General features: G+C 47.8%; 1 protein-coding gene across 7 annotated transcripts in view; it reads right to left on the reverse strand.

The window, feature by feature from the left end:
• Positions 1–22,920, reverse strand: part of TTLL5 (tubulin tyrosine ligase like 5) — a 272,493-nt gene that overhangs the window by 50,930 nt on the left and 198,643 nt on the right. For 5 of the 7 annotated variants that reach the window (XM_075531000.1, XM_075530999.1, XM_075530997.1 and 2 more), the window contains exon 32: positions 14,231–14,451. The exons of the other annotated variants lie outside the window; for them this stretch is intronic. In XM_075531000.1, the coding sequence (XP_075387115.1) occupies positions 14,231–14,451 (221 nt within the window). The remainder of the gene's footprint in view (positions 1–14,230; positions 14,452–22,920) is intronic. 7 annotated transcript variants of the gene reach the window in all.

Here is a 22,920-nt window from a genome sequence, read left to right on the forward strand (position 1 = left end):
CCGACTGTGGTTTGGTGGCTAGATGGTTTCTCTCTTCAGGGTGTTTGCAAGGCTTTCCACCTCTCCGACACGGAGGGGGTACTGGTTGTCCATTTTGATGGCTTAGGGACAGTTTAGCTTGGATTCATGCCACCATCGGGGTGACCATTCTACAGTCGGGAGGACCCACAAAAGGAAAACGCTCAGGAGCTTTCAAACAGCAAGAGCAGAGCCAGAAAGGTCGAGGGCACCACACCAGGGAGGTGGCAAAACATGGCTGTGTTCGTCCAGGGCTTGAAAACACCCGTTTGATCCTTTAATAAAATACCAGTGAGAGCCAACTTCTTTCAGAAAGGAGCGTAGATATCTGGAGGGTTAACGTTAGGTTAAAGGAATGCATTACAAAGTGAGACCCCAGATGAGTGCTCTGATTTTCTGACAGCTTCCAGTCAAATATCTTACCATTTTCCGCCCAACATACTGCCACTTTTCCCCCCGCGAGTTAAAGGGTTTCACAAGGACCCCTGTGGAGCAGAGGGTCACACACTGGCCCTGGCACCCGCTGGCCCTGGAAGGGGAAGGGTGAGGCTACCTGTTGCCGTGAAGAGTTATGAAGTCTCAAAAACACAGTGGAGACTCCTCCCTGCTCTGTCCTATGGGCTCACAAGGAGTCACACTTGAGCCCACGGGTTTGGTTTGGTTTTGGGGTTAATCCCCAGCAGAGGACCTTATTTAGCTAGGGGCTGGGTCGAATTCCAAAGGAAGAACCATTTGTTGAAGTCGGTTTTTGTATATTCTGATGCATGGGACTCCACTCTGGCCATCACACACGTCAGCTACTTTACTTGTGGTGACGGTCCTCGTTTGTTCTAATGTCACTTCCCTGGGCACTTTCTCACTTTCTTCTCGACAGGCAGTTAAAGAACAGCTACGGCGTGCCAAGCACTGAATCCGGTCCCCTTCTCCCACAGCCAGGTTCTTCTAGGCGATTTCTTGTTTTTTCCCCCCTCCTTTCCTTGGTTTATTGTTTTGCTCCTCCCTCTAGCTTTTCAAGTTAAATGATTCTACCTCCCTTATTTTGAAACCTTCCGTCTCTGTAATACATGTTTAAGGTTTTAAACATACGTTTGAGTGCAGTGTTGGCTGGTTCCCACATTCTGACATGCAGCACTGCCACGGTCAGTCAGTTCTAAATATTTTACAGTTTCCACTGTGGCAGCCTCATGTATATTCCATACTCATTATTTTAGCTTTTCAGACACAGGGGTTTTGAAATATATATCTTTATTGTGTATTTCTCATTTAAGTGCATAAGAGAGAATCTGATCTTGCTTTTAAAAAATTGGAATCTTCACTTGTAACAGAGAAGATGCTGGATTTTTTTAATGTTCCATGTATGGAGAAAGATGTCTATTTTCCTGTGAGATCAATGTTTTTCAAACTGTGAACTGTGACTCATCAGTGAGTTATACAATCTAAGTGGAGGCTCACAAACAGCACTGGCGAATGTGAGAAAGCAATATTCTGTACCGTAGGTACACAGATGAAGGAGCCCTGGTGGTGGTCAGGAGTTACACACTGGGCTGCGAGCCACAGGGGCAGCGGTTTGAAACCTCAGGCCACTCCTCGAGAGAAAGACGAGGCTGTCTGCTCCTGTAAAGAGCTACAGTCTCAGGAACCCACAGGGGCAGCTCCACCCTGGTCCTATGGGGTCACGACGAGCTGGAATCGACCTGATGGCAGGGAGGGTGGTTTGGTTTGGTACATGCACGTCTTTTTACTGCGTGCCACACACACACACTTTCTGTTGTGAGCGGTGGTCAAGACAGACGGGCTCATTTTGAATAAGAATCATCTGTCACTTTCTCTCTGCAGTGACTCCTTCCTCCCCAACTGAAGATTTCACAGCCGTCTTCGCCCCGTTCCCCTGACCACCGTCCAGAAGCAGGCCCTGCAGGGGCATTGCAGAGCCTTTGCTCCAGTGGTAGGAAGGAATCTGTCAGCTCTGACACAGGATAGTAACAGGCCATACCACTGTTTGCCTGCCATCGCTGCAGAGAAAGATGCAGCCCAGGCAGTGGGCCCAGCTTCTGCTCCAGGTGATCTTCATGAGACTTGGCATCTCTCTTCCTCCAGGTCCCATTTAGAGAGCGAGCCTGTTGCGTCCAGTGCAGCCTTATTTGGCTCAGGGTTTCTCAACCTTGGTACGACTGACAATTTAGCTGAGGGAGGCTTTTGTTGAAGTTGTCTGCCCTGTGCCTGGCAGAATATTTAACAGTACCCTTAGATTCTACCCACTAGATATCACACACACACACACACACACACACACACACACACACACACACACCCCACCCCCATTAGCCATGACAACCAAACATATCTCTTGGGTAACAAAGTCATCCCCAGTTGAAAAGAAGCTATATTTTCAATGAACAGGCTTGGGGTTTGGACTTCTTTCTTGGGTAGGGCATTCTGGACCCCCGGTATGCTCTAGGAGTTGAACTCTGGGCTGCTCCGGCTGCTTCCAAAGATGAATTCCCGGAGCTTATGGCTTCAGCTCCATTCATGGCTTTGCACTTGGGGGCGGGGGGCGGGGATGTCTTTTTGGTTTTCTTCTTCAAACTTTTATCTGTCATTGCTTTGTGCTTCAAGCAGAGGGTGGATGTGAAAGTATAAACTCATGGAGCCAACTTGACTGGACGTCAGGAGGTCCAAATCTAATCTTTTGTTTTGTTTGAAACGAAGCCTTTGCCTTCAATAGTCATGAGAAGTATCAGTGTTCAGGAAATAAGAATGTGTTTGCCTTTCCATAGCCTGGCTAGTTAGGGCCAAATCCCACTATGAGTATCAGTGGCTAACATTAAAAATGCAATTTCTTTACAGGCAATAACAGCAGGAGCACTAATCACGCCAGCAGCGTGCCTTGGGCATTTAAAATATGTCAGGAGGCACGCGACCTAATTGCGTCCTGTGTATCACCCTATGAGATTGAGTCAATGCAGTTGAGAACGAGGACTCAAGTCTCACTGAGAACCCTGGGCTCTTCATAACTGTGCTACTACACGGACGTACTACTTCCCAGGTCTTACACCACGCGCTACAAACAGTTAATGACGCGATTACTGTCACTGAGGGATCCTTGATGATTATGGCAAAATGCCACCACTGCCTCCACTACTACTTCAATCAGTCTTCCCGCACCACCACCTCCTTCTCCATCAGACCACTGGTCACTACTGCAAGCTCTATCCGGGCCGAGGCCTGAATGACACGTTCCCTCAAAGATGAACGATGACATCGGGGAGTGGGTGGTTCATGCTGTCCTTTGTGTCTACCAAACCAAAAGCAAAAGCCAGGGCCTTCAAGTCGATGCTGACTCATAATGACCCTATAGGACAGGGTAGAAACAACTGCCCCTGTGGATTTCCCTGATGAGAACGCTTTACGGGAGTAGAAAGGCTCTTTTTCCAGCAGGGTGGCTGGTGGTTTTGAACTGCTGACCTTGCAGTTATCAGTCTAATGCTTAACCAATACCCCACCAGAGTTCAGTGTGGTAGTTATGTAATTTCATGTCAACTTGATAGATGGAAGTGTAGGGGTGGAGTCTATGGGTGTGGCCTTCTCCTAAGGCAGGTCCTGGGAACTCCTTCCTGGTGAAGAGTCACACAGAGACCTGTGATGCAGCCGTGGCCACGGGAACCACAGCACTGCACCCACCGGCCTGTGATCTTCCTGCATTCTGAACCAATGCATGTGGCTGCCTGCGTCTGCCGAGGACTAGCATTAGGGACTAGTATCAGACTCATGGACTGGGCTGAGATGTTTTATCGATGCATGATTACTTCTTGATATAAAGTTTTCTTATACATGTATGAGTGTCTCTGGATTTGTTTCTCTGGTCAACTTGGCCTAACACATTCAGTGATGCACAATTCATTAATGATATGATCAAAAAGGTGAAGACAGGTGTCTGCTTTTAAGAGACTTACAGCAGAAACTATAAACACTGGGAAAATAAGACAAGAAGGTAGATACAGTTGAGGAAGTGAGGATGTAGCAGTTGGGAAAGATACAGAAATGGGCCAAACTAAAAATCTGACCTCGGAAAAAAGCAGGACTTAGATGCAAGTGGACTAAGCGCATTCAAAGTCACAGTCAGGGTAGAACAAAGACTGTGGAGCAGACAGCGTGTAAGGGGACAGGATAGAAGGGGCGAGGCTGGAAAGAGGACCGAGGACACAAGGTAGCAGGCTTATTGACCCTATAAGGACTCTGAACTTTGTCTTTCAGGACCTGGAAGCCTCTGAGGACTTCAGAAAAAGAGATTCAAAGAACTATTTTAGAGATATTTCAAAAATGCTCTCAAAGTCTACTCACATGTCTTATTTCTTCAAGAGGACCCAGTGAGAGCATGTTACAACATTCCCCATAATCTGGCACTTAGATTTTAATTTTCTTCAAAACGAACCAATTTTGATACTTTATGTTTCATCCTGGGCAACCCACTCAACCCCATCTGCCATTTTTTGGTTAGTTAATTTCTTTTTAGTTTTTGTATGTTTTTACCAATGAAAATAATGAAGATTAAAAAAAAAAAGAAAGAAAATAATGAAGATTATGAATTGAGCTTTAAGTACATCTTTTTAGACTACATTGTGTTGGGTCTTAGCTGAACCCTGTGACACCAGCAAAGTTAACACCGGGGAAAGAAATCCTCTCACCCTCTGTTCTCAGGAGCGACATGCTGCTTGGTAAAGCACAGGGACAGTGAAAAGGAAGATTCCCAACAGGGAAGACCAACGCAGTGGCTGCACCAGGGGCTCCAACATTCGAACAACTGGGAGGATGGTGCAGGGCTGGGCAGGGATCTGCTCTGCTGTGCGGTCATGAAGAGTCGGAGCTGACTCGACAGACCTAGCAGCCACAACTCACCCTCTCTGCTGAAAGCCATCACCCGGAAGGCGTCTCACTGCACAAAGCCATCCTCCCCACGGGATTTAGAACAAGAGTCACTCAACAACCTGGAGCACACAGCTATTACAGGGTGCCTTCACTGTCTACGACGACATTGTCTAAAACAAACGCAAGCCACAGACCTTGGGAATCCTCCTGCTTTGCCTCTCTCTTACACACGAGTGCCACTGAATCTGTTTCTCTGGCCCACCCAGCCTGCACAATCGCCCCAAACAGAAACACTGTGCCCATTAGCCATTTACTCTCCTCTTCCCCTCGAGCCTGCCAAATGGTAACCATGCATTTGCTTTTGTCTCTCTGTGTTTACTTTTTCTCAGTTACCCATTCGTGTGGGGCCACAGTATATTTGTCCCTTAGTCTCTGGCTTACTTCCCTTGGCATCATGTCTTCACGTCTCACCCGTTGCAGGACGTACAGACACTTCATTTCTCTTTTTGGTTGAGTAATACGCTACTGTATGGAGGTACCAAGGTTTCCTGGGTGTTGATTGTACTGGGCTAATCCCCAAAGGGCAGGTGGTTTCAGTGGACTCAGCTGCATCACATAAGGTCACAGACATTGGACAGCTGATGGGGTGCAGTTAGTCTGATATACAGAGCTGCCCTGAGCCTAAAGTCACTAGATGACAAGGGATTGCTTTGGCTTATTGTTTATCCACATCTCCGGACATTTGCGGTGTTTACAAGGATCCAAACAACTCTAGAGAGACATGTTCCTGCTCTTGTACATATGTAAATATATTTATATATGATGATGGGGAAATAGATCTATGTGCATATATTTTATAGGTATAGTATTGAGGTAGCAGATGGACATTGGGCCTCCACTCAAGTATTCCTTCGATGCAAGAACACTTTGTTCTATTAAACTGGCATTCTGTGAAAAACAAACAAACAAACAAACAAACAAAACTGGCATTCTGTGATGCTCACCTTCCCGACTTGATCACTGAAGACAAAGCGGGTGCATAAGCAAATGTGGTGAAGAAAGCTGATGGTGCCTGGCTATCAAAAGATATAGCATCTAGGGTCTTAAAAGCTTGAAGACAAACAAGCAACCAACTAGCTGAGACGCAACAAAGCCCACATGGAAGAAGCACACCAACCTGTGTGATCATGAGCTGTTGATGGGATCAGGTATTGGGCATCAAAGAACAAAAAAAAAAAATCTTATTGTAAATGAGGGGGAGTGCGGGGTGGAGACCCAAAGCCCATCTGTAGGCAACTGGACATTCCCTTACTGACAGGTTGGAGGAGATGAGCCAGTCAGGGTTCAGTGTAGCAACGAAGAAACATACAACTTTCCTCTGGTTCTTTAATATTTCCTCCCCCGACTATCATGATCTCAATTCTACCTCACAAGTCCAGCTAGACCAGAGCATGTATATTGGTACAGATAAGAACTGGAAACACAGGGAATCCAGGACAGATACACCTCTCAAGACCAATAGTGAGAAAAGCGATACCAGGAAGGTAAGGGGCAGGTGGGGGACAAAGGGGGAGCCAATCACAAGGATCTACATATAACCCCTCCCTAGGAGACAGACAGCAGAAAAGTGTGCGAAGGGAGATGTCGGACAGTGTAAGACATGGAAAAATAATAATTTATAAATTATCAAGGATGAGGGAGGGGGAAAATGAGGAGCTGATACCAAGGGCTCAAGTAAAAAGCAAATGTTTTGAGAATGATGATGGCAACCAATGTACACATGTGCTTGATACCCCCAATAAAATGATTCAAAAAAAAAAAAAGGTCCAACCATAAGTGACTATTAAACATTTTTTAAAAAGAACAGAAATGTCATGCTCAAGATTCCAAAGCAGGAGAATGGGAATGGAAGTACCCAGCAGTCACCCTGTGACTTTAAACTATCCCGCAGGCAAGGATGAAGAGCAATATGCTTTCTAATTTAAACGAATGAGGTCATCCCCCGGTTCTCCTGGGCCTCTCCTCTCTGGACATACACCTCAACAGTGAGTACTGCGTCGGGGTGGCTGCGTGGACACTGCTCTTTAGAGGGGGTCACTTAAGCCTTCACTGGGGTTCAGGGGCTGTGGGTGGGCAGAGGAATGATTCTTAAGTGTCAGGTCCACTGCTGGAACCTCTCCTCTTTCTGACTCCATCCAGTAAGAAGGTATTTTCCGGGACACTGCAAGTCTCCCGGTCATTTCCCACACTTGTGCTCTCTGAGACTCACTCGCTGCCATGAAGCCGATTCAGACTCTTGGCAGGCCTGCGGGAGGGAGTGGAACCCCCCCATGGGTGTTAGCGTGTCAAGCTTTATGGGGGCAGCGGGCCCCATCTTTCGCTTGTGGAGTGGCTGGTGGCTTCAAACTGCTGACCCTGGGCTTGGCAGCCCTACTCGTAAGCCACCACGCCGAATAAAAGCCCTAAACATGGTTCTTCAGCCCAGTCCTCTGAGTGACGCGTCTAACAGAAATCTAAGAACGCTCGAGAATGAACGAGGTGCCAATTCGCTCTGCTGGAGTTTCTCTGTGTATAAAATGCGTCCGTCCAAGGGCAAAGTTTCCGGGCAGTTACTCCGTCACTTGCTGGACAGAATGAACGTGAGTGGTCGGGTGAGAGGGTCTCCGAGGAAGCCTCTGAAGTGGCTCACTGGGAAGACGTGGCATGGGTACAGAGGGTGCTCTGGGTTCCAGCTTTGCCCCTGCGGCTGCCCGTCCATGTACCACCCCCCCCCCACGTTACACTCGCAGCCCGCACCCCGCCTCTGCTTCTTTACCTTCAGGACTTGAGTTCTATGATTTGATACTTGAAGAGTGTGTAATTTGGAGAACCCTATTATTTGAGTATGGCAAAGGCACAGATTCAATCACGTTTCTTGAATCTGCCCCTACTAGATCTCAGGCTGGGAAACTGATAGAGGATGGCTGACCAGAAACGCGACACCCTCTCTGCTCACACCAAGAACCCACGGTGACGGCGGATCAGTGTGCCCGAGAACCGTCTCCCTTTAACAACTCATGTGTTCAGGAGAGACACACGTGCCCTCTATAGTCCACATCCTTCTCTCTCACTGGCACCACCAAACGCTGGGGCCCCATTACCTGGCACGGGTTTCTCACGAGCAAGAACGGATTTGATGGCAGGGAGTTTGCGTTTGCTCCCCCTGCCCCCGTCCTTGTCCCATGTCCTTGGTCTGGGTGCTGACACCTTCAGTTCCACTGAGTTCACCCTAATGCAGCGTCTCCTCTGACGTGGGCAGGACTTCTGACCTGCCCAGTTCTTTAAAGACAAGAGCCTGCACTCCGTCTGGGATTTCTGGAGCGGCTTTCTTTCTTTGGAGAAGCCTGCTGAGTTCCCGCCGCTTCCGCCCTGCCTTTCCCACTCAGCCCCCAGTCTGGCTCTGCCCGCGCGCCTGGCAAACGCGAGTCTCCTTGGGTTGCTTTCTCCTCTTTCCTGGGCAGTCTGATTCGGGCTCTGGACAGAAGGTCGGTTACAAACAGGAGACAGTTCAAATGCATGTAACTAGCTGCTCACAGGCTGCCATCCGTCCTGATCCGGCTGGCTGTTTGGAAGAAATACCACGAATAGTTTTGAAAGGAGGATCTGAACAGGGGCCTAAATTATGAAGTGTTGCAAACATGAGAGGGAAAATCAAGAAAGGCAAACGGCAGTATGAACAAGCTTAAAAACCAGAAAAGTCTACGTTATGCTCTTTGCTGAAATGACAAATGAAGCCGAGCTAAAGGAATTAAGTAGATAAATGAGAGAATGTTAACAAAGACCTTTTGGGCCAAGAGGGGATGGAGGAAATGGCTGTTAAGCATGAAGATTAAAAAACAAATGTGCTCATAAAAAAGCTTTCAACTGAATCGGCAGAAAACAAGTTCCTTTGGCGAATTCTTCAGTGGGGACCGTGGTTTGGGGTTCACAGATGGGAAACTGAACCTTCGGAGGGGGCGGCTTGAGAAGTATCATCCAGACAGGGCTCCACTGTCCTGATCCTCAACTCCCCCTGCACCCAAACCAGCGACATTCCACCTTTTATGTTCTATTGTTCTCCAAACCCGACCCTCTAAGATGTGGAGACTTTGATGCTCTTGGAAATTGCTTCTATTTCTGTCCAGTGCCAACTTCTGTGCGAGGAGAAGTTTGAAGTTCAACCCAAAACACAGGGCTTGGCACGGTCAACAGCTTCATTACAACTTCTCATTAGTTGTGTCTCTTGGGGCAACTAAGGCATTCCAGAGCGTGACTCAGTATCACCAGTCATAACTGAGGGTTCCTGATTAATCTCAACTGAGCCAGAGGGGAGGCTACCATCAGCTCCAAGCAAATTAAGCAACACCTCTTACTAAAAGAAGGCTAACTATATACATAAACTTTAAAAAATAAGGTTATGTCTTGAAATGCCATCTTAATATAAACCGCAGAAACCCCTAACCCTTATTTAGCACTTACTATATTCCAGGCTTGACACTCCGACTCCTTGCTTGCAATGACTGTGACAGGTATTATAGTGAACTCTACTTTACAATTAGAAAATTGGGTCTGAGATGGTAAGTGACTTGCTACGCGGACTAGGAACATGAATTATGTTAGCACAGTGAGAATTTATCAACTTATACTCAGGATCCTGGCTTAAGGGGTTATGGAAAGTTCTTTCCGATGAAGAATCCAAATAAAGTCCTGAGTTGAGGTAACAATTAGGCACCAGTGGAAGTTTTTCAGTACAGTACATTTTTTTTTTCAAAAGTACCATGGCCGCGCAAGATGCCGAGAGGGAGACGCAGGGGGAGGGGCACACAGGAGGTCTCCCAACGAGCCTGACTTCTTGTGCAACTCTGAAATGAAAGGTGCATTCGAGGCTCATCATTCTCTGCTTTCAGAGGACACTTTTCATTGCGGCAGCTCAGACACAAGAAAGCAAGCGAAAACAAACTGCCGTGCTCGTTAAATAAAGGGTCAGGGCGGATGGACAGCCGTGCCTGCTCTTCACCAGAGACCAGAAGAACGCGTGAACACTGGGGGCCTCGCGGCACTCACTGCATGGTACCATGTCAGGGAGGAGAGGATGTTTCGGTCCCCGTTGGTGCTAACTTAGCTTCAGAGACTCGTGCGAGACGAGTTTGAAAGGCACATTGGAAACTATTTTCCTGGAACAACGCCTCACAGCATGCCTTTTGATTCCTGGATTATATTTCTTAAATTCTGAAGAAGTCTTTGCTTTTTTCCTCCCTTCTGTGCATTTTTGGTGCTGAGCTGTTTCCGGTTTTCCCACACTCCTGCCTGTCAGCGAGAAGAAACCACAGAAATGCAGCAAAGCAGAGTCTGTCCAAAGAGCTGCAATTCCCCCCCAGGAGGCGGAGGGTACTCCTGCCAGGAGGGAGTTCAGGGCAGGGAGAGCCCAGCCCTGCTGCCTCTGAAGGGAGCAGCCTCCTGGGCCAGGCTGCTGGCCATGGCGCCACCAAGGAAAACCTCCATGGTGCCCCTCAGATCCTAACTCCTGTTTGTGGGGAGGCCACCCCACTTGGGAGCAGGGGCTTTGTGATGGTAACACGGCTGTATCAGTGCAGGAGGTGTTTGTTCTGTGCCAATCACTCGGAGCTCCCACAGGGGGAGGTTTAGGCACAGAGAGAGGCATGGATGGAGTGAGACAGAAGAGAACCAAGGACTAAGGGACACAAGTGAAAGATGAAGATCTTCCCCTGAGCTGTGTGTGTATGAGAGAGAAAGAGCCTTTCCTGAATTTCCTCAAGTGAGAAGAAGCCCTGAATTCAGACTCCTCAGGAGCCCTGGTGGTGCAGTAGGCTAAGCACTGGGCTGCTAGCCAAAAGGTTGGAGGTTCGGACCCACGCGTCCATCTGTGGCACTCAGCTTCCATAAAGACGGATCTTCTATTCTGTCCTATTGGGTCACTGTGAGTTGGCATTACCTTGAAGGCAATGAGTCGGGGTGGGGGTGGGGGTTGGGCACCCCGGTGGGCACCCTGCATTCCAACTTCTGGCCACCTGAACTGTGAGAAAATAACATTTCTGTTCATCAGACACCGCTTTGCCTCATTGTTCACAACAGCTGCTATTGGTGACAGTGGCACCAGTAACTAGGCACCCGGGGACTAGCACTTAGGGGGAATCTAATGCCGGGACCACTTGTCCTAGCTCACCAGGACTTTTCAAACCTGGAAGTCTGCGGGGAGTTCTTGTGCCTGTCAGGCCCTGTTGACAGATGGTACTTTACACCTCACATGTTCATGTGGACCAGCTCTCTTCTGAAACAGACAGTGCTGTCCCTATCTTACAGGCTGGGAACCCGAGGTAGAGAGCCCAAATTGCTTGCTCAATTTCTCAAGTCAGACAGTGTGGAGATAGGACGTGACGGCAGGCAGTCTGTCCAGAGGCTGTGCCTGAAGGACTGGCCTCTAAGCCCTCTATGGGCCAGGGGCACACAGCTTCTTCGGTGTTGCTATTGACAGTCAATCATGTCCGGCAGCCTCCCCAATGCCCTTCCCTGTACTCTGGAGCGCTGTCAGCTCTCACCGGAGCCGATGAAGACCACCACAATGCCAACAATTCCTGGAAGCCCGCGTGGCACTTAGAGGCAATAAGTAATGGCCACGACAGAATGAAAACAGCAATAGGGACTTGCTTTAGTTCCGATCCAGAATCCGACTCTCTCTCTCTATGAGATCAAACAGTACCTATTTTCTCTAAGTCCTAAGACTGATGAAGGACAACTGAAGGAGGGGCCTTAATAAGCACAAGAGAAAGAATGCATAAATACATAGGATGGCAACCATATTGCAGGACAGATAGGCCCCTCCTAGACATCTCTGAGAAGCTGCTCAAGTTCACAGCGAGGAAGGGTTAACAGCCTATTTCCCAGTTTATTTCTAGTTCAACATCAACGATGCCCGGATATGGAGTGAAGGATTCAACCTACAAAAATCTGATGTTGGCACTGAAAAAATATTTTTTTTATATACAGAAAAAGATGTACACTACAAAAATTGGAAACATTGTTGCTACCTAGAACCTATTGATTAAATTCCATGACGCTAAAGCTCCTCAATGGAACCTCCACCTCACATCTTCCCATTTAAATTCTAGGAAGTGACACACCCCGGAGGGATTTTGACTTGATAAACATCTGAAAAGATCAGAAGCGTCTGGCTGGGTACAAGGACCAAAGGAAGACACACGTGGGAGAGGCAGGCTTCATCTTCTATTCCCACGCCCAGAGCCTGGACTGTGGCTGGGTGTTTCGCCCTGACTGCAGCACCTGCAAGAGGCCCAAAGAGTTGGCTGATAATCACACGGAGCCCGGTCCCAGCTTTCCCAACAATCACTGGGGCACCCGGGAGTCCAGTTCCTGAAGCGGAAAGACCAGTTCTCTAATCCACATGGAACGGCAAGAAACCCTGAATAACCTTTTTGAAAAAGAAGGACCAAATCAGGAGACTTGCACTTCCCAGTTTTAAAATGTATCATAAGGCTATGGTAATTGAAACAATGTGGCGCCGGAATAAGCGTAGACAGACAGGCCAAGGGAAGAGAGTCAAGAGTCCACAAATACACCCACCCATCGACTGCCAAGTGATGTTTGATGAAGGCGCTAACCAGAGGCAATGGGGGAAGAATCGTCTCTCCAACACATGGTACTGGGATGAGTGGCCCTCCACATGGAAAAGAACCAACTTGGACTCAGCACTCAGACCTTAAGGCGAACATGAACAAAAGGGAAACAAACACCGGAATAGAATTCTAAAACCATCCGACTCTCTGAAGAAGCTCCAAATCAAGCCAAACCCACTGTCATCCAGTCAAGGCAGATTCCTAACAACCCTGCAGAGGGCTTCCAAGGCTATACAGCTGTCTGGGGCAGAAAGCCTCACCTTTCTCCTGAGGACTGGCTGGTAGGTTTGAACTGCCAACCTTATAATTAGCAGCCCAATGCCTAACTCACAGGGCCACCTGTGCTCCTTTCAGAAGATTACGTAGGGGTTGATTTCACATTCTTCTCGACAATGCATACCTAGATAGGAGAGTGACAACAAAAAGGGAAACCAAGCCCCAAATGGACAAATTGATTTCCTGGAAATGCAAAACTTCTGTGTATAAAATCAGGAAGTGAAGAGACCATGTACGGTTCTGGAGGAAGGTCTAGTTACCATCCAGCTGACTGAGCTTGCTGTCCAGAATCTATGAAGCACTCCTATAATTCAACCACGAAAAGAGAGACAACTCAGTTGGATAGACATTTATCTCTGGAAGATATACAAATTGCTACCAAGCACAGGACAAGACGGTGAATGCGAGTAGTCGTTAGGGAAATGCAAATCAAAGGCACTTCATCTTCAAGAGTGGCTATTACCAGAAGAGTGAAAAATTAGCATGGGCGAGGATATGGAGAAATTAGAATGCTTGTCCACGGGCAGTGGGACTGTGAAATCGTGCAGCTTCTGTGAGAAGTAGTATGATGTCGTCAACAAGCTCGACGTCGAACAACCAAAAGACCAGGCACTCCTGCTGAGACTGGAGAGCGGGCTAAGCAGAGACCAGCACACCGAGCTCCCAGAGCCCGACTCCCAGTCGGAGTGCAAACAGCGCAAGCGTTCAGGATGGAGAAACAAGATGTGGTACAGATACGAACGACAGGCTATCAGTCAACCATGAAGGGAAAGTTCCGATACATGCTATGACGTGCGAACCTTGCGAGCATTATGCTAGGTGCCTGAAATGGGAACAGTCCTGGTGGCACAGAGGTTAAGCGCTTGTCAGCTAATCCAGTGTCAGCAGTTCCAGGGTATCAGACACACAAGGACAGATACCATATGATGCCACCAACACGGCCGACCCGGAACAAGCAAATGCATGCAGACAAAAGTGTATCGGTGCCTACTGGTGGCCGGGGCAGGGAGGAACGGATTCTCCCTGAAGCCGGAAGGGTCTCTGTTGGGTGGGAAAAGCTTTGGGAAGTACGCTGGTGATGGTTGCACTCAACGAGACTGAATTGTCCATTGAGACGTAGTTAAGATGGTTATAGATAGTTCACCGTAACGAAACATTCAAAAAACCCCAAACAACACTGGAGCAGTGTCCGCCCTTCGCCCATGGCAGAATAGACGGGGTCGGGGGCTGATTTGCAGCGCAGGTCAAAGGCCAGCATGAACCCTTCATTCCCAGTCAGGTGGTCGCGCTTGCAGTGAGTGCTTCAGAACTGGGGGGCAGGCTCATCAAATGAAAGGCACCACAAACATGACATTCCGCTAACTCGGCAGAAACGGAGAAGACGGAGGTAGAAGACTTACTTGGAAGGTCTCTGGGATGTCGTTGACTTTCTGAGGACTTGTTTGTGATTGGATGGGGGTTTAGGGACCAGGGAGGAGGATGAACTTGGAGGTGGCACCACTTTCTGTGACAGCGCGATTGGCTTCTGGCCACTACCTGTGGCACTTGAAATTCTGCAGCCCGCACCATTACTCAGTGTCCACAAATTGGAGTTAGGCAGTGTCTGGCTGCCAAAGATTGCCTATAAGAGAAAGGGAAACACAATGACTGCTGATGGAGATCCCTTTCACAGCCCACTGGCTGTGCGCGAAAAAAACTGGGTTGCAATCCTGAAATGAGGCAAAAGGAACACTGAACGAATGTTGTTCAAAACAGCTTCTATCCTCTTGCTCATTCGGATATGGAAAATGTTTTGGAGTGCACAGCGGAGGTGATTCTGTGGGGAGTATGCTGAGCTAGGAATCAGGACATCGGGGTGGTTCCACATGTGTGAATGAGAAAGGCCACAGTCTCTTTCAGCTTCCAGACCAGCCTCACGGTCACTGTGCCAAATGCCAGCAACCTGCGGGCCAGAAGAGACGGCCCCTGAGGATTTCTGAGGCTGCACATCTTTATGGGGACGGACTGCCTGATCTTTCTCATCTGGGCGGGGGTCTGGACCACCGGCTTTGTGGTTAGCACCCCACTGCGTAACCGACCTCGCCACCATGTCTCCTTGCAGCCTCGGCCAGGGCACTGATCAAAGGAACAACTGGTTTTTGGTGGGTCTCCTGCTGGGTGTCAAGTGTGAGAGACACACACAGCACAGACGCAAACTGTCTTGGCTGGGCTAAATCCCTGCCCCTCCCCTAACCTTGCTCTCCCCTCCAAGTCCGGCACTGTGGCAAGGGATCAGGAGCAAAGGGCGGGAGACGAGGCGGGAGCCAAAATCAGAGCCTGGGGCCAGTTGGGTTCCTGGGATTCTGTGGGTCCCATGCCTTGCTGATCTAAAGAGCAGTACAAAGTCCAAAGGAAAACAACTCTGTGAGTGCAAGGTCACCACAAGGACGTTTTCTGTGCAGTGGGTAAGCCTTCAAATACAGGCCTCGACACCACCGCCGAGCCCGTGCCAACACCACATCCCTGCAGTTAGCATCCTAGTATGCCCCTCCTCAAAACATTGTGACGACAAGTTTAACTTGTCAAAAGGAATGTGCATGTGCAGAAAACTTTGTGACTGATTCCTTAACACCACTGTTAGTGTGCATGCATCCATACAAGCTTTAGGTTTGAAATAATAGAGAAAGATAATATTACTGACAATACACACGGCATCTGTTACTCAAAGGATTTCTGCCAATGGATTCCCATGTGCCCAACAGTGTTCAGCAGCCCAACGTGTAACCCACTGTGGCCAGCGCTCCTTCTCTTAGCCCGGCAGTGTTAAAACTCTCTACACGACACTTAAAAAGATGTGAGGATGCATCACTTCCTTCTCGGGAGGCCAAAAGGAACAAACGAGAAGCTCTTCAGAAACACGGACCTCTTTGGTAGCTTTTACTTGTACTGTTATTAGCTTTCATGGACTTCAGGGTTTTTTTTTGGAGACTTACAAGATGAACTGGGCAGCTGCAGCAAAAGGTCAACCAAGGGGTCGACACTCAGACTGGGGGCCGTGTCAGAGCACACCTGCGAGGAGTGGAATGTGTTGGACGGACGCAGGTGACAAAGAAGAATAGAGAGATTTCAGTGGGAAAGGGTTTGTCTGGCTGTTTCCCAACAGATCAATCTATGATGCCTACCATGTCTGCAAACATTCCTGACAGAGGAACTGAAAACCTATTCATCGAGCAAAGCCAGAGAGCAGAATCACTGAATGAATAGGTGGGGAGGTCTTCACGGGTTCCCAAAGGGCTAACCATTCCTGACTCTGCTCCACCAAGCCTTCTGAGCACCAGCCACTCAAGGGTTTGATGAGACAGGATTCTGGGACTAGTTCTAAAGCATATCCATCCCTTCCAAACCACTGTTACCAAACATGAGGGCCTCAACCTCGGTGGGACAGACTCCAACCGGAAGGGTGGGAGCAGAGAGGCAGGAATGCACCCTGGGTTTCTATTTTCACCACTCCAGAAAACTCACTCCCATCATGTCAATTCTGACTCACGGTGACGCTGCAGTGCAGGGTAGAATTGCCCTGTGGGTTTCTGAGACTGTACCCCTTGACGGGAGGAGAAAGCCTCATCTTTCTCTGGTAGAGCGGCAGGAGCATTTGAACTGCTGACCTCGCCATTCGCAGCTCCATACATAACCACTAGGCTACCAGGACCTGCGTTTCACTACTACATCTCACGAAACGCGGTTCAATGGGAAGAGAGGAAAGATGGACATCCGAATGAGAGCTGAAGCGTTCCACACGGGGCTTTTCACAACCACGTTCGCTGCATGAGCAGCAGAGGAGGAAAGCTCATTGTTAGCAAATTGCTCTTGACAATAAAATGTTATTTATAGCGCTGGACTTTTCCTGTCGGTCGGAAAGGTCCATCTGTAAGAATGTCTACCCAATCAATGTTGGAATGACAGGAGTGACAAAAGCAAGATGATTAGAGTGTGGGTAATAAGCTCTTCTTTGTGTACAAACGAGTATACACACAAACATACACATAGGTGCATGTATACATAAATGGCTGCATTACAAGTGGCAATACGCAGAGGAGATGTAGTTGATTAATATTTTGTTTCATACACAATGCCTTGTGCATCAAAGATGCTTAACGAAATTTACTCCAAACACGAAAACAAGCTATACCAATTATTCATTTTCTATTAGCAATAACTAAACTCCTGTGTGTGTGTGTGTGTCCATCCGACTACTATCACTGACCAAGGATACAAATAATCTCAAGGACTGATGGTCAATAGAAGCGATGACCCATCGCTTCTCAGCCTTTTGGCTAAGATCACGTGTAGAAACAATGGCCCACACCCAAAACACCCAGTTGGTTCAGCTTATACAGTTCTGACTGAAAAATTAAAGCTGAGCTCATTTAAATTCCAATCGGTACCCAAACTCTTGTGCTCAGATCAGCTGCAGACAAGAGAAGGTAAGAGTTTCTGATGGTTATTTTCAACAAGTAGATTCAAGATCTTGAAATGTTTGGAAAATTCTAACAGGAGATGAATCATGGCTTCACCTGTATGATGCTGATGAGCTGGTTAAGGGGAAAGGTCACGGCAACAGCTTTTTGGTCAACTGAAAGACGCTTTGCTGCGGACTTTCTGGCGGGCCAAAGAACAAGAGTATCTGCTCACTACGAGGATGTGTTGAGAATGTGAGCCAACGTTTGAGCCAGCCAGCCAACCAACCAACGAACCAACCCAACAGATGCCAGGGAACGCCTGACTGCAGTCCTTGTGTCCACAGGGACACCCCTGCTTCCACTCCCCAACAAGGACAATTTGGTAAGCGTTCCAATGGGAAATCATTAGGCCTCTGTCTTACAAGCCTGGCTGTGTCGCCTTCCGATTTCTTCGTTTCCGAGGAGCCCCGGCGGCGCGGCGCTGGCAATGAGTTGCGCTGCTAACAGAGTTCTTCTTTTCTGATCTTCAATCCTTTAGCAGCACCCGCTTTTCTCCAGTTGATGCTGTAACAAGGCCTTCACTGGCACGGCCGCATTGCCAGGATGCTCGGCTCTTTAGGGATGTAAGAAATGGCTGGCGCCAGCGCGTCCACTTGACCTTGGTGGGGTTTATGTGCAGAAAGGGTTGATAGTTCCTTCTTTTAATGTCCTTTTCCCCAAACCCCGCGGAAGCCCTCTCTCATGGCATTCCACGGTATGCCAGAGGTGAATACAAAGTCTCCGGGGCGAAGCAAGGCACAACCCCGACTCGGCTTTCCCCGCGGCGTCTGCTATGAGAAGGCACTCGCATTTTTGCGGCTTGGCTGCAGTCACCTCGGGGGCTCTACGACCTCGATCATGTGCAGCAGATGCCTCCACTTTATCCCTCAGTACAAACGCTTTAGTCACCAGGGAGGCGCCGAGTAATCTGTTTGTCTGTCTGTTTTGCCGTAACAAGGGGCAGGGGTCAAGGACATTTCAGAGCATCGGAGGAAATCTAGAACACAGGAGGCTAGCTATACCCTTCCCAAAGCAGTGTTTCCATCTCTCTAACCCTGCCCGAGGAGCTCTGCGCTCTTCCGTTGAAACCACATCCAGATGGCAGTTTGTGCATCCTTGAAAGATTCAAATTGTTATCATTAACATTCTCGGTAAGTGTTGAGTTTGGGAACTAAAAAGGAATCTTAAGGCTCAAGATCAGTGGTATAAAGTGGATGGGCTAAGCTTTCCTAAAGAGATCCTCATAGGACAGTCCTGGTTCCCCTCAGAGAATAAGCAGGCGCGTTGTCTTACAATGTCATACCGGCACAAGTTACTCTTCTGCATAACTTTTCTGGCTGCCCCACCACCAGTACACAACTTTCAATTTTCTTAAAACTCCTTCCCAATAAGTGCTTGTGAGTGTTCAGTGTCCTCTGGGAAAGCTCCATTATGATTGGGCTTTATGCTCTGGATCATACTGGTAAGTCCAAGATCTGTCCCCCTCGCTAAGGATCATCCTAGAAAACCTTTCATTAGCTTAGATCATTGGCCCAAGCAATGGTTCTCAACCCTCCTCATGCCATGACCCTTTCAGACAGTTCCTCATGTTGTGGTGACCCCCCAATCATAACATTAGTTCTGTTGCTACTTCATAACTGCTATTTTGCTACTGTGATGAATCATAATGTAAATTCCTGATATGTAGGATGTATTTTCATTGTTACAAATTGAACATAACCACAGATGAATATAAAAAGTTCGATATCAGCATCCAGATTAAGTTCCCATGGCATACATATATATCAGCAGTTCGTGATTTTACAGTACACGATTTTACATTCACCCAGTAATGATAATTCATGAAGTGTCGTTTTGCTTCCAATACTGCTACTTTCAACACAGCAGCTGCTTTTTACACTGTAACTGCTCGCTATACATGCGTGACTGGTCTGCATAAGTACATGACGGCACCAACCCTGTCACATATACCTGTGTTTGTACAGGGTGCACATGATGGGGTTGGCGTGATGAAGTCATCCCGCGAGGTCCTCAGGATGTGAGCATATCTGCGTGTGGGCGGACCTGCCTACACATGGACAGAGGAGCAGTGTCTCAGTTCCTAAGACCATTGGAAATATGTGCGTTCTGATGGTCGTAGGTGACCTCTGTGAAAGGGTCGTTGGACCCCCAAAGGAGTCTCAACCCACGGGTTGACAACCGCTGGGCTAAATGAAAGGTCAGCTCTGAGAGCTAGCTACTCTTTGCATGTGCTTTGGGGCCCACTGGGCCGAAAGCTGGTGAAGGATAAGATGTTGGCTTAAACCTGAACATGCCAAACCAAGCGACGTCCCTCTAGTCTTCTCCCGTCAACTTCTGCCAGTTTCTTCTTTCACAGAGGCCGCCCGTTTCTCTCTCTTGGCTCAACTCTGAGGTCTTCCCAACCGCCCCAAAACCACTTGCTCCACCTGAAAACTGCAGTTCTAGGTGGGCAGCAGTCCCAGACACTTGCTGCAGAGCTTCGAGAATTGGCATAAAAAGGTTCCTTTCCTGGGAAGGCCCTCCCAGGAGATGGTGACAGTGCTACGACCGAGAGAAAGTGCGTGCAGCTGTCCGCTCACCGCAGAGCCACGCTCAAACACGCTTAGCTCGGAATGGAGCCAGCCATGCAAGTGTGAACTGGAGCCTGCAGAGCAGTGCTTTATGCCGACCTGCATTCAGGGAGGGTTCAAAAAGTTCATGGAAAATCGTATTACAAGGTCATGGAATTTTCCCACGAACTTTCCAAAACACACATAGATGTTCAATTTTTACCTTGTATGTATGGTTATTTATTATAAAAATAAATGATTAAAAATCAAGTTCAGCAGGTAACAAATGTACTCTCAGTACAAGTCAAAGTATACAAAGGAAGTCCTAGCTTTACCCCCCTGGGCATGGGATGCCCCATCAGAGACTGGGGTGAAGAAGGAACTGGTAACACGTACGGACACAAAATTCCGATCGGGCCATTGGTGAAAGGCAGAGAAAGAGAGAGATGCTAAGCGGAAGCGGCACAGCTTTACAATCAAACGTGCCTTGGGTGTGAATCCAGGACCTTTCCAACTTCTTAACCTCCCTGAGCTTTAGTTTCCTCGTAACCAATGGAAATCGCCTTCAAGGGAATGTTGGGGATTACATGAGATCATCTAAGTAAATCTAGCCCAGGGCTTTGATAACGGCGTTCTCACAGAAATCTAAGTACCAGGCACACAAGGAACACTCAACAAATGTCCAGCTCCCTCTCAAAGTGCACCTCAGTTTATTGGGGAAGGAGAGGATGGGATGCTATGCAAATCAGTTTATCTGCAATCCTGTGTCAGCGGTGGCAGGGTATGTATTTTTTCAATGTATTTCTAGTCTTATGAGGTGCTTGCTAGCTGTGAGAGTAAACTTAAAAAACAAAAACATATGCCTAGGCCCCAGATCACATTTACTCAACTCTCTTTGGCAGAAACAGTCTTTTCGTCTTCTGGGACACATAAAAATGTATTCATAAGCCTTTCATCCCGTTTCCCACGTTCTACTGGGCCCCACAGCCATTGACGCATGTGCCCCCACCCTTCCCTTACTGGACAGTGAATTCTGGAAATGGCTGGATCTGGATCTGATTGATTTCTTTCTACCTACAATTGCTCAGTAGGATGTCATGGGCGTAAAAGGTGCTTAACACTTACTCCATGAATGAAAAAAAAATAATGATACCAACTAGAATATAATTATACCAACAATTATTAGCAACAACAAAATCCTACACAAGAAAAGAGGTGAGTGGGTGGCTACAGACAGATGCAACTTTATAATGGGACCACTTCTCGGACTGTCTAGTGTTCCTGTGTGTGTCAATTAACACTCAGTCATAAAATGTAAGTAGGCATTTCTGCAGAGATTAAACAAAAACAAATCCACTTTTCTAGGTGAACATTTTGTAGCAGGAGCTTAGACATTCATGTTCTAGTCTCAGAAGATGAGTCTTTATCTCAAACACAACAAAATAAATTTGGGTGTGTATGTGTGGAGGGGTGAACGGTTTGGGCGGTGAGTTCTGTTACATGCAGCCAAACAGATTCCTAAGTGACAGAGAAACAAATCTTAATTGACCACAAAGTCAAGTTTGTTTAAAATCTAATACACACTCTGAGATACTCTTTAAACCTGGAACGGAAACCATTCCAGCGACCACCTTCAAGTTAAATCACAAAGGAGCTCATAAAACAAATAGCATCACCCATGAATACTGGGCTCTTATAGGCCTCCCTGCACCCCAGAAACCCTTCGAAAGCCAGCTGTGTGAGACCAAGGTCAGGGGGCAGGATGGGCAGGGGAGCCGGATAAATGGAAACGGAACAATCAGAATGAGGAGTGTGACACGTGTGAAAATGTAACTGATGCCACTAAACAGTCCACATAAAAAGTGTTCAATGAGACGCCCATTTGCCACTAAACCTTCACCAACAACACAACAAAATCTTGTTTTGTTTAAATGGGGCACCAAAAACTGAGTAAGAAAAGAACCCAACATGTGATCAAACCCCTCCCTCTCTTGTGCTTTAACAATAAAACTGAAAACACACACACACACACACACACACACACACACCACAACATAAATGCACTGCATCTCAAGTAGGTATTCTTCCTAAATATAGTAAAATGCTTCTAGGCTTGCTATCTATACTTTAATATTCTACATGGATAATGAAATGATCACAGCTTTATAACCACAAGAAATGCCAAAGAGCCGGTCATGGGCATCTCTACAAATGGCCAGGTGTTCCATGGAGGGCAAGGTAAAGTGGGTTGGGATTAAGCAGTTGAGTCTGATAAGAAGGCACCCAGGTAACATTAAGAGTAGACATATGAAAGGGGGTGTTCAGAGGAGGGGCGGAAAGCATCCCTCCCTAGGACCCTCCATCGTCTACATTGGCCCCAACCCAGTACAACGGCACCAACTATAGATCAAGTGATGGCTTTGCCTTGACGGTCATTCTTTGTCTTAGAAGGACAGAAGAATCCTATGAAGTCCTCTCTCTAATTTCTAAGAAATGTGAGGGTTGGAAATACAATATTGGCACTCCATCCTTGTGGGTTAGCACCCCGGGATGGGGGCTGCATGGTCATCAGGCGACGGCCTGGGAATGTGAGCACTGTGTCAGCACTGGCCTCTACTCCAGACCTGGTCAACGCATACATGACTTTTGCTTCTTTATTGGGTGTGGGAAACAGCTATGCTCCAGCAAGGAGACTCAGAGAAAACCACAGTTTGAGGGTTGGCTTGGCCCCAGGCAAAAGACTGGGAAGGCCCTCCTTCTCCCACAACAGAAGGGCACTCATGGGTGGGAAGGAGGAATTTCTGATAGACAGAACACAGACTGCAACTTGGAAGGCTACAAGGAAACAAGATCTGGGCTCTCGGACTAAAAAGATAATACTGTGCAGAGATTAAGTTCTGGGTGGTTTGAAAAAATTCTTTTATTTCTTCCTTCCAAGAAAACACTCCTCCTTTTAGCCGTCACCCCGGCTTCCTCCTGGAGCTGGACCAGAGCTGGAGGGCTACTTGTAGGGCAATAACCTTCTAATGTCTTCTTCTTTTT

The sequence above is a fragment of the Tenrec ecaudatus genome, chromosome 14 (genome assembly GCF_050624435.1).
Source record: "Tenrec ecaudatus isolate mTenEca1 chromosome 14, mTenEca1.hap1, whole genome shotgun sequence".
In the NCBI taxonomy this organism is placed as follows: domain Eukaryota; kingdom Metazoa; phylum Chordata; class Mammalia; order Afrosoricida; family Tenrecidae; genus Tenrec; species Tenrec ecaudatus.